Below are 18,101 nucleotides of genomic sequence, written 5' to 3' on the forward strand. Positions count from 1 at the left end.
CGTCCAGGTCTTAGTCTTCTTTCTGGGATGCGGTCTCAGATAAAAACAAGCATCAAATAGCCAGAGAGTTTGAGCACCGGTCAATGAATATTTTACTCCAGTGGACACTTTACATTACATAGATACACATATACCTTGAAATATAATTTTAACATTGAGTTTACCAGTTGTTTCTAAAGCTCTTCATAAACTGCTGTCTCTTAACTGAAAGATAAGAAACACTTGGCCTAAAGATGGAAGTGTTTCAGACATGCATAGCATAGAATTGGCACACATAGTGCATCATGGACGCTAAAGATAAAAGTCACGTACTTTAATTTCCAGTCCAAAAACTTATATATTATGCTTCACAGCTGAGGCTTGGAACAGAACTAGCTGATTCTCTTTGCTTTATTATATTTGCTATACCTGCATTGAGCTATAATTTCTGCATAAGGAGAGAAAAGAACCTGTTATTGTCTTTTTGTCCTCAGAGACACAGAATTAGAAATATTTGCAATGTAGCTCTGAGGTATTTATGCTGTGCATAAGGACCCAGCATCAGCCACAGGTTTGGAGATGACTTAGCCAAACTGGATTCAATGACTTTCTGGGTTTCAACAAACTCTAGGCACTCTGTAGCACAGAAAGACTGTAGAAACTTCAGCTAACTTAAGCAGTATTCCTTGCTGCCCAGCCACATATTTTTAAAGAAACAATGTACAGCTGTCACTAAATTGCAAACAGGCAACCAATACATATCATCATAAGCTGCCTATAGTTCCACACAAAAACACTCCTTCATAAATAATCCCTTAAATGAAGGTGCAAGCATTTGATGATGCTAATATACTTATCCCAGGGATTTTTTTCTTATTCATATTTTGACTCCACTGTCCTAGTGACTGCCTTTGGAAAGATAAACTTCTTTCTCACTGCTTTTACCTCTTTGCAGTGCCAGGCAGGGGAATTTCCTGCATTCGTATGTCCTATGCGTATTTTGTAGAGATGTCCTATATTTCTAGTATTAATCTGTAAAAGAAATACAACTAATGAAACACAAAACATTTTTCAAACAGAAAAGACGTGCAACAGAAATTCATTTAGTAACTGTGAGACTTTTGTTTGGAGGAATTAAATATTCTGATATTTAAACAAGTGCTTCCAAACTATTTGCTTCGAAAAATCATTAGAAGCTTGGGTCTTCTGAAGGACAACCCTCAAAAAACCCATTGGCCTGCCAATCCCATTTAAATTAATGCTGCTGTAGCTGTTCCCCACTGAATATTAGCCTCAGTGGGAGATGAATATACTCTGTATGTATGACTAAAAAGCAGAACTGTCTTGACCCTAAAACCTGGCTCAGTTTAGCATTTATACCACTGACCTTCTACAAAATAATTTTTACCACCCACCTACCTCTGAGGGTAGGTGCCACCCTACCCCTCCAGGAGTGTATACCTTACAATTTGGAAACAATTGTGTTCAGCTTTGATGTTTCCTTTTACAAATCATTTCAATTTAATCAACTTTAAAAGCTGTATTTGAAAGATTAGCCCTTGGGCAGGCAGGATGAGTGTGTCCAGTGCAGATAGCAGGGTGCTGAGGGAATAACTTTCTGTGTAGGTTATTAAACTACTGGTATAAACCTAAGTGTAGAAATAGAAAACTTATCTTCAAGGAACTGGAAGCACACCGTGAGTGTCTTCCCTCCTCACTGTATAATTTATTTCATTATAATGTAGGCTTGATTTTCTGTCCTTCTGTTGTTTTCTGTAGAACTCATTTTCATGTTTTCATTGACAGTGTATATAGATGGGTATGAACTGAGTTCTCTGTATCATGAACTTCCCTGAACTCAATGTTGTAAACAGCAAAGAGACAGAGCAGGGAGGACAGACCACAGCTGAGATCTAGCATACAGTGCACTCAGAGAGACTTTTCTCTTTCTATACATTTCAGAGTAGGCTCTCCTTAACTGTGTTCAGTGCTGTGGATATTTGCCTGAGAGGGGAATCCTAGATCCCGAACAATATGACTGCCTCCATATTTTGCATTTAAAAGTCATTGGAGGTAAAATTAATTGCAATAATTACAACAGTGAAGAGCCAACAATATCTGTTGCAAAGAGGGTCTTTTTATCTGTCAGGGAACTGGTTACTTGTTTTGTCTACTCCTTTCAACCTGGGATTTTTTGATATCACAGATGGACAATGACATACTATATCAGGAGTGCTTCTTCTGAGAAACTCCATCAGGCTGAAGAGGGCAAAGAATTGCATTTTCTCCATCCCAAACATCCATGAGGCTATTATGGAAAAGGTGAGCTCTTAATCAATGCTACCATTAAACACCTTTTCTCAGAGAGGGGACTTGCTATGCTGAATACTAATAATGAAAGCAACTGTTTGTCATATGGCCCTATAGTGGACACCTGCCAGAGACAAACCCTGACAATCCCATATATACACTCAAGCTATGCAGATTGTGATAAGGAACCTATTCTGGATCACTTAAATCACCATGCCACAAGATCAATGAGGAAGAAATTTGTTTGTGGAACTGGGAGCAGAAGCAGCTGCAGATAGCAGATTTATTACAGGTATAAAATTTGGCATTACTTCAATAAAGCAGCAGGTATTTAACAAAGTTAAAAAATTGCTCCATATCCTAATTCTTCACTTCCTTATTTAATTTTTAATATTGTAGCCCTGTTTCAAATTTGTAAACTAAACAAGTATCTGTTGCGTTATATTTCTTGGTATTTTTTTGGGCACTATGTAAATTAAACAGTAGTTCTTCTTAAACAGATAATAAATATGTTGGATCAAATCAGATTTGAATGAGTGAGTGAGAAAGGATACGAAATTTAGCTCTACATTTAAGTCCCATTTACCTTTCTAGATATGTGTACCACGCAAAAAACTGTCTTTTCATCACATAGATTTTGAAAAGTCATATGATCTGGCAGAATGCAAGAGGGCAATACAATGAATATATATTACTTACTGTGAAGATGTCTTCATTGCCTCTCTGAAATAATTTTCCCTTCTCTCCATCAAGAAAAATAGGACCCGAACTGCCTTGATCCCCATACAATGTAATATAAACCTTTGAGCTTGTTCCTGCAGATGGTATATCACTGGTGAGGACTGACACATTCCATTTCCTAGCTATCAAAAGATAAAAAAGACTTGCTGAATTACTTAAACTCAAGATTCTCAAACAAAATGCATTTCAGTAATCAAAATTCTAAATAACATCATGCCAATGAATACATAAATATGTGTTTCACAAAATTACACCAGGCAAATATTGTTTGCCGTGTTGGGCAGGTCAAGAAATGTCAGGTTGCATTCACGTCTTTTACTCCATGTGTCCCATATGACTATGTCAAATTTGCATGAATGTAGATCTCTTTTCAAACACAGTTTTGAAATTTTTTATTAAGTTGTATTAATTAAATTAATTGGCTTTCTGTTTACTTAGGATCTATCACCTCTTCTCAATGCAGTGCTAGGTAATGACAGCCTTGACACTCCTCACATCAAACATTAGGGTCTCTGAAAGCAAATTATCTCTGCTAAAAAAGACCTCCAAGAAAGCATCTGTATCTCTGCAAAGGTGTGATTGGCTATGTAGATGTAACAACTTGTTTGGAATCCACTGAAGTTTACCAGCACATGAAGGACGTTGACCTGTTGGAGCAAGTCCAGAGGGGGTACCAGCAAGCTGATTAGAGGGATGGAGCACCTCTCCTATGAGGAAAGGCTTCTAGAATCAAGTTTGTTCATCCTGGAAAAGTGAAGGCTTCAAGGTGACCTAATTGTGGCTCTTTAGTACCTGAAGGGAGCCTATGAGCAAGATGGAGAAAGAATATTTACAAGAGCATGTAGTGACAGGAGAAAGGGTAATGGCTTCATACTGAAAGAGGACATGTTTAGAAAATATATTAGGGAAAAATTGTTCACTGTGAGGGTGGTGAGGCACTGGAACAGGTTGCCCAGAGAAGCTGTGGATGCCCCATCCCAGGAACAGTTTAAGGCCAGGTTGGATGGAGTTCTGAACAACCTGGTCTAGTGAAAGGTGTACCAGCCTACGACCTGAGGGTTGGAATTAGCTGGTCTTTAAGGCCCCTTCCAACCCAAACCATTCACCCTGTGGAAGCTGCATATCAATGACATGGAATTAAGGGAAATGGTATCACTGAGGGATACTGTTATCAACAAGTTAAACTTGATTATTACAGGAATTGTTGTAGCTTGAACACATTAAACTGAAAAAATAAGTATAAGCATAAGTATAAAATATAAGTAAGCATACGTATAAGTAAACATAAGTATAAAACATTTAATTTACTCTAGGTAGGTGTACCTAACCTCTTATCTTAATTTAGTTCATTAAGGTATGCTGGTTTTTGGTGGGGTACACTTAAATGTCTTTACAGTAGCTAGTATGGCACTAGGTTTTGGATTTGTTCTGAAAACAGGGTTGATAATACAGGATGGTTTTGGTATTGCTGAGTAGCACTTGCACAGCATCAAGGCTTTTTATTGTTCTCGTACTGCCCTGCCAGCAAGGAGGCTAGGAGCTTCAAGGGGACACAACTGCGACAGCCACCCCCAACTGTCCAAATGGATATTCCATACCATAAGGCATCACACTCAGCATATAGAGCTGGAAGAAGAAGAAAGAGGAAGGGGGGTGTTTGGAGTGGTGATATTTGTCTTCCTAAGTCACTGTTATGCCTGATGAAGCCTGCCTTTCCTGGCGATGGGTGAACATCTACCTGCCCATGGGAAGTGATGATTTAATTCCTTGTTTTGCTTTGCTTGTGTGTGTGACTTTTGCTTTCCCTATTAAATTGTCTTTATCTCAACCCATGAATTTTCTCAGTTTTACTCTTCCAATTCTCTCCCCCATCCCACTGGTAGGGGGAAATGAGCAAGTGGCTGAGTGGGTCTTAGTTGTCAGCTGGGGTTCAACCCATGACATAAGGTAGGAAAATTGCATTAAATATTCCCCAAAATTCTTACTGCGAATTAACATGGTGATTAGACTAATAATATTTGATATCATTAGGGCTATAAAAGACAAGTTCCTTGTTTAATAGAGATACATTAAACAATTAAACATTCTTCCTTTCCTCTGACATCCTTCCAAGTAAGAGAAATATGTCTTATGCATTTCAGAAATTACAACCATGATGACTAGAGGAAATGGATAAAATATTTATGTAGGACAAAAAGTTAAGAGAATGTCTGGTTTTGTTGACAGATATCGAGGAGGACAAGGCATATCTAAATACGGCTTACAATAATGACTTTGGGATACGTATACAGAAATTAACCATCACTAGGCTGAGGATGTATAGGGATAGGTATAATTTCAGAAGAATTTGTGGTGGAAAACTAGAACTTGATTTCACGCAGAAAGACTGTAAAATGCCTTCTCAAATGGGTTAGATTTTTTTTTCTTCCTTCTGCATTTCAGAGAAAGTTGCATGGAGAAGTTGTAAGCAAGGTCTCTCTAACCCTGGTATGCACAGAGATAACATGTTTGCAGACATATACAAGGCCTCCTCAGGCCAGAGAGGGTGGGGGAGGAGAGAGAGAACATATAAAAAGCCTTTTTCCCCTGGAGTCCTTACATCTGAAATAAACCTTTTTTTATTCATTCCACTGCCTTGCAATTCTTGGCAAGAATACTTGCGTGTGTTTTACCCTACAGGATGGAAACTAGAAAACAGTTAAGACAGATATCAAAAAAAGGAATCAAGCTCTAGAACATTCCTCTAGTGGAACCTGTAGTGACTATAGAGAAAAAGTTTGACCATGAGATTTTGTAATTATATGGATTTACTTACCTAATTGTGTGATTTCTTTCTAGCGAGGCACTAAACTAGATTAACTGAAACTTCCTGGGAATGTGATCTATATGTTATGCTGGCTATTTTTTTTTAATAATGGCAAGACAAAAACTGAATTCCTTCTCAAAGAATGGCATACTCTATATAAATCCCTTGAACGTTTGCTGAATTGTTTTCTATCCTATATAAAGTAGCTCATGTTACTCCTCATGGTGTTTTTCCCTCTGTCAATCAGTATGTTGCTCTAATCACCAACATCGTGAGATTCTCTCTTCAGCCTTCTCCATCTTACCTAATGAAAGCAATTTTATTTTATCTGCATATCTGAGACATTCGATATTGTCTATCTTTGTATATAGAATATATATACACAGGTGTATAGGCTGTAGCATGGTGGAGGTCAATCTCTTCTACCAAGTAACCAGCAATAGGACCAGAGAAAATGGCTTCAAGTTGCACCAGGGAATGTTTAGACTGGATGTTAGGAGAAATTTTTTCACCGAAAGGGTTGTCAAGCATTGGAATAGACTGTCTGGGAAGTTGTTGAGTCACCATCCCTGGAGGTATTTAAAAGACATGTAGATGTGGCACTTGGGGACATGGTTTAGTGGTGGACTTGGCAGCGCTGGGTTAACAGTTGGACTCAGTCTTTTCTAACCTAAACAATTCTGTGATTCTATGATCTTCTCTGAACCATTAATGAATATATAAACCCTATGATAGTACGGTACATCTCACTGTCAATCTTTTTTCCAGCTCCGAGGTCACCATTGTATTCTTTGTCTTTCAGTTAGCATCCTGAAATCAGAACCAAGTCTCTCAGTTAATATAACAATCTTTTCACTGCTTGCTGTGGCCTCTGGTAATTGTAACCTCAGGGAGTACCTCGCATCTCACCTTTTGAGTGCTTAGTTTGCTCAGTAACTCTCAGTAACTCAGTAATAAGCATCTGATTAAAGGTTCTTGAACCTTGATCTGATAAAGTTAAGGTGCTGTGAATGCAGTACAGGGTGCTGTGAATCAGAAAGGCTGTGAGTGATGGAGACATAGCTGTTAATTTGTCTGTCTACACATTTAGATATTATTTAGAATTATTAGAAGCTTGGTACTCAGAATACTGTATGACATTCAGTTGGATTCTAGTAATTTTGAGCTTCATTTTCCAAACGTACATTTTATTTCTGTATCAACATGTAAAAGGATGAAAAAGTACCATTGAGATTCTTCACTTGGAGCAGGAGGATGCCAAAAAAATTGGAGATGAACAGAAGAACGTCGTAAACAAAGCCAGCATAAGTAATAACACACAGCTATTTGATATTAAATATATTAGACAATATATCTTGCTTTAGGGTTGCAACATCAGTTTATTACATGGAATACACTGTTTCAAACAGCAGAAACATAACAGTTATTTATGGGGAAATATATGCGCCATTGGACTCCTAAAAAGAACTCATAAAAAGAATGCATCTAGGTTTTCTGCCTGTACTACAAACACCTTTTGCTTCAGTTCCAACTTCTTTCCTTCACGTGCTTTCTATCCCACATGGAGACAGTCAAAGCCTCTGGGCCAAAGGAATTTGCATCAGCCTTTTATTAGGTCCCCAATCTGGATAATCAAAGGATAATGACCCACGGCTTATCACAGCATGTATGTGCCAGTTATTCTAGACACAGCCTCCAAGAGTACAGAATAGCAAAATTCTCATTCTCTAGCTGAAAAGTAACACTTCTCTTCAGGTGTATGACTTCCTTGACATTGAAACAAGGTACCATGCAGTATTAGGAATTAAAATCTAACTGAAAAACTGAAACATTCTGCCTAATCACAATATACATTAAATATTTTCCATTTTTATGTTTAAAGTCATTTACTGAAAATTGTAAACCATATATGAGTGCTTACGATGCACATGTAATGTTAAAAAAATTCTGTAAACAGGTATCCAAAATAATTCTAATAACAGATGGAAAGATCCTGGAACATATTGCATATGCCCTGATTCTCACAATACAACATATTTACAAAAAAAAACAAAACAAAAACTAAAAACGCATGGACTGTCTTTAAAGCACAGAGGTTACAGACGAATGCACAACTAAAACTTGTAATATATTTAGAACAATTTTAAGTAAGTGGTGCTGCCTCAGAAGGAAATATGGCAAGAGGAGCCAGGAAGTCCACTGACAAACAGCCTCTCTTCTCAGTTCCTAAATACACCCCTTTTCTTGTGCCCTCTGGGTAAAAGAGGCAAATTTCATTTGGTGACTGGATGATCCTAGACACAGACTGAAAAATCTCTTTACTCCCATAACTATTCTGCAGTTGGCCCTTAAAAACCCAAATAGCAATTTGATAATGTACATCTATATAAAATTAACACGACTTCTGTTTCCTACTTGCTATTGTATTACAGCATTTGAATAGTATTTCCTGCTTTTCATTTCAATTTAACCATATCAGTTGATTTTGTTCCAGGAAAAGCATTTCTATGGAAAGACAATTTTCAAACTCCTTCTCAAATGTAATGAAATATAGAAATCTTATCTTAAAACTCAGGTAGGTATTTCAAATCACAGTCCTCTGTTCTAACAAGCAGTAGTTATTTCTCTAAAATTAGATGATTAGTATGTAACTATCTCTTAACATGTAATATTTCAGAGGAAAACTGTCTATTAACCAAGAAATCATTGACTTAGAACAGCTTTTCTTCTTATGTTGGTTCCCATAAAAATTTAAGTAATATTTGTATTTCAGCAATGATATAAAATTGTGATTTATATTTATCTAGGTATTCATATTGGGAGCCTTATTGGGTGTGGCATTCAGCAGTTTATTATGTGATTTTTTTTTCTGAAGATGTTTTCACTAATCTAATGCTATAGAAATTCCAAGATCTTCATTATAAGTCTTTCTCATCTTTACTGTTTCTATTGTTTATTGTACAAAAGCAAACTTCTTCTTCTTTGTCTTCTTCATCTTCATCTTCTTCTTTTTCTTCTGTAGGAAAGGCATTTTCATTTTTCTTATTTTCAGAGCCTTTATGTTCAATGCTATTTAAGGAAGCATCACGCTTCAGAAATGTTTCAGAATGACAGGCTGCTGCTGGATCTGCCAACATGGGAGAGTTTTTTTTTCCAACAATAGGAATTAGACTTATTCTTAAGGTTTGACACGTTGTTGTCTTTCCATTGGGTAGCTCAATTGTGCCTATTACAAGATCACTGGGTATGTGTTTGGATACATTATTTTGACAATTTCTGAATTCCATGGATTTTACATTGATATCCTCTGTAGTATGTAACTTCCCTAAATTATTTGTGTCTTTCAGAGTTGAAGGTGCAAGTATTCCAAAGTTACTAATAAAATCTAAGGTGTTATCAGCATAAAACCTATTAAAAATGTTATTGGCAATCTTATTGATAGAGTTATTCTTCAAAGTCACATGATTAATTTTATCTGTTAAATCTTCACCTGACCATTCTAAATATTTGCTCTTTTTGGACAGCAAGTGTGGACCCAGCTGGTTTTCAATATCAGATGCCTTTTGGTAGGCATATCCTCTCTGTTCCTCGTTAATTGGTATTACTGTTACCATCAGTATTGGACAATGTTGGCCACATATAGCATGGAGTCTATCCAGAGAGTCTTCTTCCTGAAGAGCACTTCTGTTAGCATCACTAACATCAGTTGGCTGAGACTGTACGGGTTCAGCATTTAAAGGCTTTTCCAATGGATGCACTTTGTTATCAGGCATTCTAAATTCTACAGATGAAAATGCCGGAAAATTGGTATCAGCCTGTGTGGAAGTAGAAGCTGCCATGACTGACGGTTTGACCTTTTCTTTGTTTTCTGCAGGAAGGATCTTACCATTCCGACTAGGTTTGCTTTTCGTATTTAACTCATCCTGTAATGGGTCTGAATCACTATTATGAGGCATATTGAAGTAGTTGCAAAGATTTTCAGGGGGTTTAATCATGTCTTCGAGTTCTGAAGAAGAGATTTCATGGAGGGCTGGGTACTGATTCAGATTTCCAAAGTGAGAGTATGGAACTTCATCACTGTTAGTATCATTTGACGTTGTATCCAAATTACCATACATTCCAATCCGCTCAGGTGGTGATCTTCTTATCAAATGATTTTCTTTGAGAAGCCACTTGCCTTTATCTATCAATATTCCTTCATCTTCACTAGCTTGTATGCTAGGTTGGCAGTGTTGCTTTGGAGATTCCCTTATACAGTCATTAGTACAAATTATCTCTTCTCTGTTAAAAGTAGACTGTGATGTTGGTAAAGAAGTATTTTCTCTTCTCAATATACTGCCATCTTTGTTTGTGTTTACTGGATATTCTTGTAATGGTAGAGAAGAATGTGATGATTTCTCTGCAGAACAAGACATAGATTCTTGAGAAAAATAAACTATTTTTTCTCCCACTGCAGAGTGGAATCCTTCCGTATCTGTTTGAAATACTTTTGACATATAAGGAAATCCTTTGTGATAGTCAGGTTTAAATGAAGCTTCTGTTTTGCCGTAAAGCCGTTCAATAGTTCTTTTTACATAGCCAGTATTATACTGTTTTTCAAGTGCTGCTTCCTCCCCACTTTCATTGGTCAAGTCACTGGATGCTTGACAGTTATATTCACTCTCTTCACTATCTGGTCTGTAATCTGACCAGTCTGAAGTAGCAGGACTTTTAAAGCATTTTTTGAATTGAGAAGTGTCTGAACACGTTTTGTTCCCCAGTTCTTCTACTTGCAATTTCTGTTCTCCTTCGCTCGTGTCACATTCTGTTATTTGCTTTGATTCATAACGAAATGATAATGGAGAGACTGTAGATAATCTCTCAGAGCTTTCCTCAGAAGTTTCTGCATCTTCCTTTTCATCCTGTATAGAATAATCCTCATTATTATATTCTACAGAGGTATCGGCAGCAAGTTTAAGTTGTTTTTTGGAGGTTTTGTCATCACCTGATGACTTCAGATCAACATCCTCATCTTCACTTTTATCAGTAGTAACATGTAGAATATCTTTTTCACCTTCTAATTCAGAAATATCCTGATCTAAAATACAATTTTTATCATTAGAAGTTACACTATGAACTGTTGAGTTAGGTTCTACTGAAGTTTCTGACTCTTCATTAGTAAATGATGCATCACTGGGTTTAACTTGTGATTTTTCATATAGGCTATACGGCATTTCTTCATTTCTTTCAGGAGTCTCTAAAGCTGATGCGAGGCTACAGATATTTGAATCAGTATTGGAATATTGACCATCTAGCTGTGTTTTGGGAGCAATCAAGTCTAACATCTCTGTTTCTCTGCAAAGATCATTCTGTATATCAAAACAGCTTTCTAATTCCCCAGATAATTTTAGAGCTGCTTCAGAATTGACACTGTCCATTGGAATACAAGGCTCAACTGATTCTTCATGTTCATGCAAATGTATACCACTTCGAATTTCAGATATGGGTATATTCTCATGGTAATGTGGGGAGTCCTCCTTGTCAAGTTCCCTCTTGAAATGTAATAAATTATTTTCTGTTGATTGTTGAAAATGCGAGAAGACAGCCTTCACCTCATCAGCTTTTTCTGTAACTGTAGTTTGTTTCAGATGTTGTAACTGTGTAAATATTTCAGAACAGCTACAGGCAGTTTTTTGCATATCATCTGTGATTGTCCCAATCAAACTCTCTCTCAGATTCAGTACCAGTAGCCAAGCTAGGAGGATGTTGGAGGAAGAACCAAAACCTGAAGGAGAAAGATCTGAAAGGCTGCAAGCTTTTCCTATACATCCACTATGCTCTTTCTGGACACCAAGCAAAGTTGACTGTAGTTCATTCAGCAACATGCTAGACATGCAATTATTCTGAACATCAGTTCCAATTTTCTCATTAACAATTGTGCTGTTAACTTGAACAGCAACTTCAGATTTTTTTCTTTGACATAGGTTGGTATCTTGAATATCAGCTTCTGCCATCTTTTTATTATTGTCGTGTGTTTCATGAAACAAGTGTAGCTTACTGTCCTGATGAAATTCTGACTTTAGTGAGTACTTGGCTGCTTCTACTATAGTTGTATTAGCATGAATTAAAGACTCAGTTTGTGTTTCACCTGAATTCTTTGCCGATTCTTCTGAAGCTCTCAATTCACCAATAGGGGTTAAAGTTTTTTTGGTTAGGTTATGTTCAACCAGATGGTTTTTTCCAGTCATATGCACTTTATTTGTGATAAATCGTGCTTCTTTATCTATAGAAGTATTGATATTTTCTTCAGGAAAAAAACTCGCATTGCTGTTCTCGACGGTCCCTTCTTTTTTCTTTATAGGGGGTAAGACAGAATTTGATAATGATTTTTTCAGCCAAGACTGGACATAGTTTTCTAGTGAATGTTCACCAGCCTCCTCTTGAAAACTCTCCTGGTTTAGAGCCTCTAGTGTAATGGCACTCTCTGACATATATAACTTCTTTGCACTTTTACTTAGATTTTTCTTGGTTGCCTTTTGCTTTTTCTCTTTCTTTGATGGTGAATTTTCCAAATTATTCTTTTCCTTTTCTTTTTCAAAGCTAAGATTCTTTGGCACTTCTGACAATGGCTTTAAAGTCACTGATGTGTTAGGTGTCTGTTTGAAAGATTTGGTTATAAGATATGTTCCTTCTTTCTCAGTATTCAATGTGTCCTGACCGTGCTCAGATTCATTGTTTGAATTAACTGTCATTAGACCATCTTCACTCTTTTCAGATGAAACGATACTACTTTTTTTGCCTGACTTCAATTTTACCTTGGTCAACTTCTTGTTATTACTTCTTTTTTTTTTATTAGATGATGATCCATTTTGTTCCACTGGATGCTGATGATAAAACTCCTCTTCAGGACATATGCTTTTGTCTGAATTGACAGACCCATCATTGGTTTTCATGAAAAATTCAGATTCTTTTTTCTGAGGCATTTCAGAATAATTATCCATAGCCTCTGTTGCAGAATCCTGTGTGGTTTTTCTTGTGATATGCATTCCCTCACTTTTAGTTATCCCTGAAATGTCTTGGTCTTTTTGATTTTCATACATACCTTGCTCTAAAAAAACAGATGATTTTCTCTTCTTCTTCTTTTTGGTGAGGGATGATGCAGATTGACTGTTATCAACGAACTGTGTTGTCATCACAGATTCGGTCCGGACACTGATTTGATTCTCACTTTCAGTAACAGTAGGAAAGAATTCAGTTGTAGGATTTATTTTCTCAGTAGGACCCTTACTACATGGAGGCACTGTCACCTTCATCTGGCTACGTCCAGGACAGGTTGAATGCACTGAATCTTGAGAAATAGGTATAAAATCAGCAGCTTTGCAGTTTATTTCTTCTTCTGACTGACATAATTCTGAATATGTAATGAAAGAACTCAGTGATCTTTTTATTTGTTTAATATCACATGACTTATGGATGTGATCTGCTGAACCTGGTCTAGCTGTCTGGCAAATTTTTGATGCTGGTATGAAACCACTGATGTTAGCTTTGGTTTCTAATAAATCACTGCTTTTGTGGCTTATTTTAAAAAGCATTTCTTCTTTTATATTCTCTGAAGAAAGCTTTAATAAACCATTGCCATTCATGTCACTAAATTTTGGATTACTGACACTTGATTTTTTTCTGCTTGAATGAGCTACCATGCAATACTCAGATGTTTTTTCTCCATTCTCTATTTCTTCACTGTAGGAAAACTGTCCTATTGTCTTCTCTTGAACCTCTTTCTCAGATACCAAGGTGACACTTTCAACTACTGCTTTCTTTTGTCTAACACGCCTTGGCCCAGGGGTGGGAGGCCTGTAAAATCGAGGCCTGATATTTTCCTCAGATACATTTCTTGTGTCTAGATCTGCAGAATTGTTCTGATCAGAGACATTACAATCAGCAGTTTTTAAATCAGACTCTGATTCTTTGTCTGACACTTCTGCATTGGATTGCTGTAATGAGTCTTCCTCTTCTTTATTGTAGCTGTTCAAAAATGGAGTATCTTGTGGATTTATACATTCTGATGCATTTACATTGGATAAACAGTCTTCTGCATTCATTGCAGAATTGCAAATTGAGATATTTTTGTCATCAGAAAGGCCAGCACGACTTACAGTGGTTGTCCATTTAATGGTTTCTTGCTCTTTAATTTTGAATCGAACTTTCATTTCCACTGTGACACTTCCATCTTGATTAAGGTGAACGGATTTCTCAATGTCATCTTGATACTGTGCCACAGACAAGTCTTCACCAATAACTGACTGATTTCCTTCTATCCCATTACGACTGTCAAGGACATATGAAGAATCTGAGTTGTTATCATTGGAATTGTTATTATTGCTGGATCCTTTATCAGAAGAAACTGAGAATATCTGAGATCTTGAGCTAGAGTCCATTTCACCTCTTACTACCAATAATCATATTGAAAGAACACAAATTCATTCAGTAGTAGAAAGCAGAGCAGACAAATATCATGGATAAGGATCCAGATGATGAGACAGCAGACAGGCAACAAAGAAAGAGAAAAGAAGAAAGGAGAAATATTAGTACCAAAGTTGCTAATGAAGTGTGTTTATTTTACATATTTTTTATTTATTTTGCATTAGCAAGTATAGAGGAAAACATGATTAATCTTGCTGTTCATTTAAGAAATCATTTAGAGAGAAATATAAGAAATTCTTAATAAATAATTAAGCATTTAAATACTTCTCCACTTAATTTTATTTTACAATAGGTTCTTTCTAATGAGAGAACTCTAGTCTTATTTGAAGTTCCAAAGCCTAAAGCATTCACAGGCCCTCACTTTTTTGGGCTTCGAGCTACCAGCTTTGCTTCATGCTTTAGCGATCATTAATATACCATTTTCTGTTAGTTCTTATGGTTGTACTAAAACATGTCAGTCAAGGTGAATATATCTCTCCTTGGCTTAACCCAACAATCTACAGTATATGATTAACTACCCTCTGTAGTATCACATGAATAAAGGGTTCAAATCCAGTCCCCTGGACTGACCTTCTACAAAGAAGTAAACATTGAAATTCTTGAACTCCTTATAAAATCTGATCTTAAATTATGACATTCTGAAACACATTCATGCATAAGTACTGCAGACAATGGTGCAAAACTCAGCAAAGCCAATGAGAATACTGCTAGACTTCAGTGAATTTTGAATATGGCCCAAATATGTGTTAGCATACTGACCTTATCAGTGGCACAATTCTGTGAGTAATCAAAGGGAAAGTACGTATTTGTGTATCTTTTCCCAAACTTATCCAAAAAACATACATTGTAGCCATGAGGATATAGGAACAGATGACACTCTCTTTAGACAAAAGCAGCTTCAAAAACATGATTAATTTATGAGCGAATGGATTAAGAGACGGGTTTTCCTGTGTATGTGGAACATGGGACAAGGGAAGAAGTGTAAGTCATGACAAGCCAAAACTCCACTTGTTAAGGTTAAGTTCTGAAAACTGAAAAAATGCTTGGTCAAGAAATTCAGTCAGTTAAGAGCCTGAAGTAGCCTGTGGTTCCTCTCCTACCAGTGTCATTATTAACCATGACACCAAAAAATTAATAACAATGACAGTCAAGTGAATTAAAATAAAATATAGATTTGAATCCATGTTCTAAGCAGGTCTGTCAGAAACAAAATATTCATATTAGTCGAGTACTCCACAGAAACTTACATTTTAAAAAGAAAATTAACAGTTTGATCTTAAGCTTATAGAGGAGTCATACCAGATATAAACAGTTTCAACTGGCCTTTCTGAACATCCTTGATCCTAGTAAGATTGTCACTGTTTATGTCTTATGCCGAGAGAGGTAAACAAATTAATAAAATGCAAATTGGTTTCAAAGTACTTACTCTTTTCACTTTCTGACTTGGCATTTGCTTTTGGGTACACACGATTTCCAATTCCAAGCAATTTAGCAGGCCGTAAATACCCAAGAGTTTCATAATTGCTTGGTTTAAAAGGCTCTCTTCCTGCTGCGACTACAGCTCCAGAGCACAATATCAGGGCCTGAAGATTAGGAACCTGGAAAAAAAAAAGTAACATGAAATTTTCTGTCAGGATAGTAACAAAAAAATAATGTAAGAGATTTATGCCTTTCAAGCTTTGATATCTTCACTTTTTAGTCTCTACATTCATTTGCAGCAGACTATTAAATATATATTATAGCACGGAATTGATTTTTCAATTCTTATAAGGCAATTCCTATATCTGTGGGGGCAAATCTTGTTATATAAATATATTGGAAAATGACTTCAAGAAGCAACTTGAATCCAGATCAGAATTTTCTTATAATTTAAGTGTTTGCACATGTAATTTTGTTTTATTGTTGCACAGTAACTGTTCATACCATAAAATACATATATGCATTTGGAGGCAGGTAAACATATGAAGACATATTTGGAGGAAAAATTCAGAATACACTGCAAGCAGTCAACTCATACTTTCACCAGTGAATAGGACACAGAACAATATACATTGGAAAAGATCTCTGAAGGTCATATAGTCTAACTCTCTGCTCAGAGCAGGCCTGACTGGATCAAGGTGCTCAGAGCATTGTCTAACTGGTTTGAATTTATGTTCCAAAATATATTGCAAGATAATCCTTACAAACTGCACTTCACTAACTTCTAGGTAATATGGACAGTTTTCCAACCTAATACACAATTTCACCAAATGGAGGGTAAACAGGAGATTGCCCTTGAACTCTTGGAGCTCTGCATGGAATTCTATTGCTAAATATTGGCTAAGTGTAATCATAAGTGTTATTCTGTGATTTAACAACACTCAGAAAAAACACTAAGTGAGATAAAATTATATAAAGCACTGTGTGAGATTAAAATCTGGATTATTAGTGCTGCATCATCTGAATTTAGTGGTATAAAACCTGGTCCATGTTTTGAAAACTATGATAGGCAATCAGGTGTCAGAGTTCCAAGGCATTAATGGTAAACCGCTCTGCATTTGTGCAGTGATAAAAATATGCCTGGCTATTAGATGCTACTGTTCATGTTTCTAAAAGATTCAAAACCACAGAAAAACAGCTCTAAGCCTAAAGGAAGTTTCTGTGTGAATGGGTAAAAGCATAGAATCAGGAGCATGCCTGAAAGAGGCCTAAGTAAGAGAAAAAAAATGTTTTTTTCTTTTTGCTTAAAATAAAACACCCTCTCTGACTGCAAGATTCCAGTATATTTCCTCTAAGCTAGTAGGTCTTCTGAAGGGGGAAAAGGCACAGAAAGGAAACATGAAATTCAGCACATCAGATCTTACATCAGGCCCATGTTCCAAGCTTATAATGGATAAAATCACCTCTTTAATTTAAAATAATCTAGAAGCAATCATAAAAAAATTGTCAGTACTCATCTTTGTTCTCACCTTTTTGCCATCAGTGGTATATAGTTTTGCAACTGGATATTGCATTAACTCACTCATATGATCCAGAAAGGCCTCAAATGTTTGTGTATTTTTCTTTCCCAAAACTATGGTGCGCCTAAGTCTTACGTCTCCATTTTTGAAAACAAGCATCTTCTTGGGAGTTATTATTTTTCTTTCTCTATGGCCAAATCCATCTTCATTCCCCCTTGCTAATTGCACAGCTCGACGACGAGCACTGACAGGCCTGCTGATCTGCCAGGGCAGTGGCTTTTTGCTGGCCTGTTCCAAGTTGATAGGCTTCATTTTCCTCTGATGGGAACAAATATAAGATTTTCCATCTTCAAGATCCTCCAAATTGGTGATGCTGTGTCTCCCTCTTGGTGTACTAATATTCCTCACTCCAAAAGGTAATGGGACCCGTTTGGATAAACTATCCAGCAAGGAATCAAACGTTTTGTAAGACCGGCTATTAACGACCATTTTGATCCCATTAAACTGGGGATCTCCACTCTTATAGAAGCAAATCCGTTTTGCCACAACAGGTTCAGTAACATTGAAATGGCGTGTGGATAAACTCTGTTCACTATCAGAAGAGTTTGGCTGATTCACTGAGTAACTAGTTGAAGGTGTTTCGCTCATTTTGACAGCAATCTGCAAGAAAGAGGGGATGGGTGTAAAACCTTTCCTATAACTAGTAATAATACAATCTTTATTTTGAAAGGTGTAGAAAGAAGATTTATAAGAAACCAACAGCAGAAAGTTGTGCCAAAAATCATTGCATTTAAATGAATCCAAGCTGTTATCTTTAAATTCCACAAAGACTCCAATACTGTCAGATTAAGTTAGCATAGACC

The 18,101-nt window shown here is 36.6% G+C and overlaps 1 protein-coding gene across 1 annotated transcript; it reads right to left on the reverse strand.

The window, feature by feature from the left end:
• Positions 1-4,572: 4,572 nt before the first annotated feature.
• RP1 (RP1, axonemal microtubule associated) lies at positions 4,573-17,886 on the reverse strand. Its single transcript, XM_027675381.1, has 5 exons — positions 17,478-17,886; positions 17,248-17,441; positions 15,726-15,897; positions 9,133-14,264; positions 4,573-4,656 (listed from the first exon to the last, which is right to left on the reverse strand). The coding sequence occupies exons 1-5, from the start codon at positions 17,884-17,886 to the stop codon at positions 4,573-4,575; spliced, it is 5,991 nt and encodes a 1,996-aa protein (XP_027531182.1).
• Positions 17,887-18,101: the final 215 nt, after the last annotated feature.

Source organism: Neopelma chrysocephalum, unplaced genomic scaffold, assembly GCF_003984885.1.
Source record: "Neopelma chrysocephalum unplaced genomic scaffold, ASM398488v2 Primary Assembly neopelma1_22, whole genome shotgun sequence".
Lineage (NCBI taxonomy): Eukaryota > Metazoa > Chordata > Aves > Passeriformes > Pipridae > Neopelma > Neopelma chrysocephalum.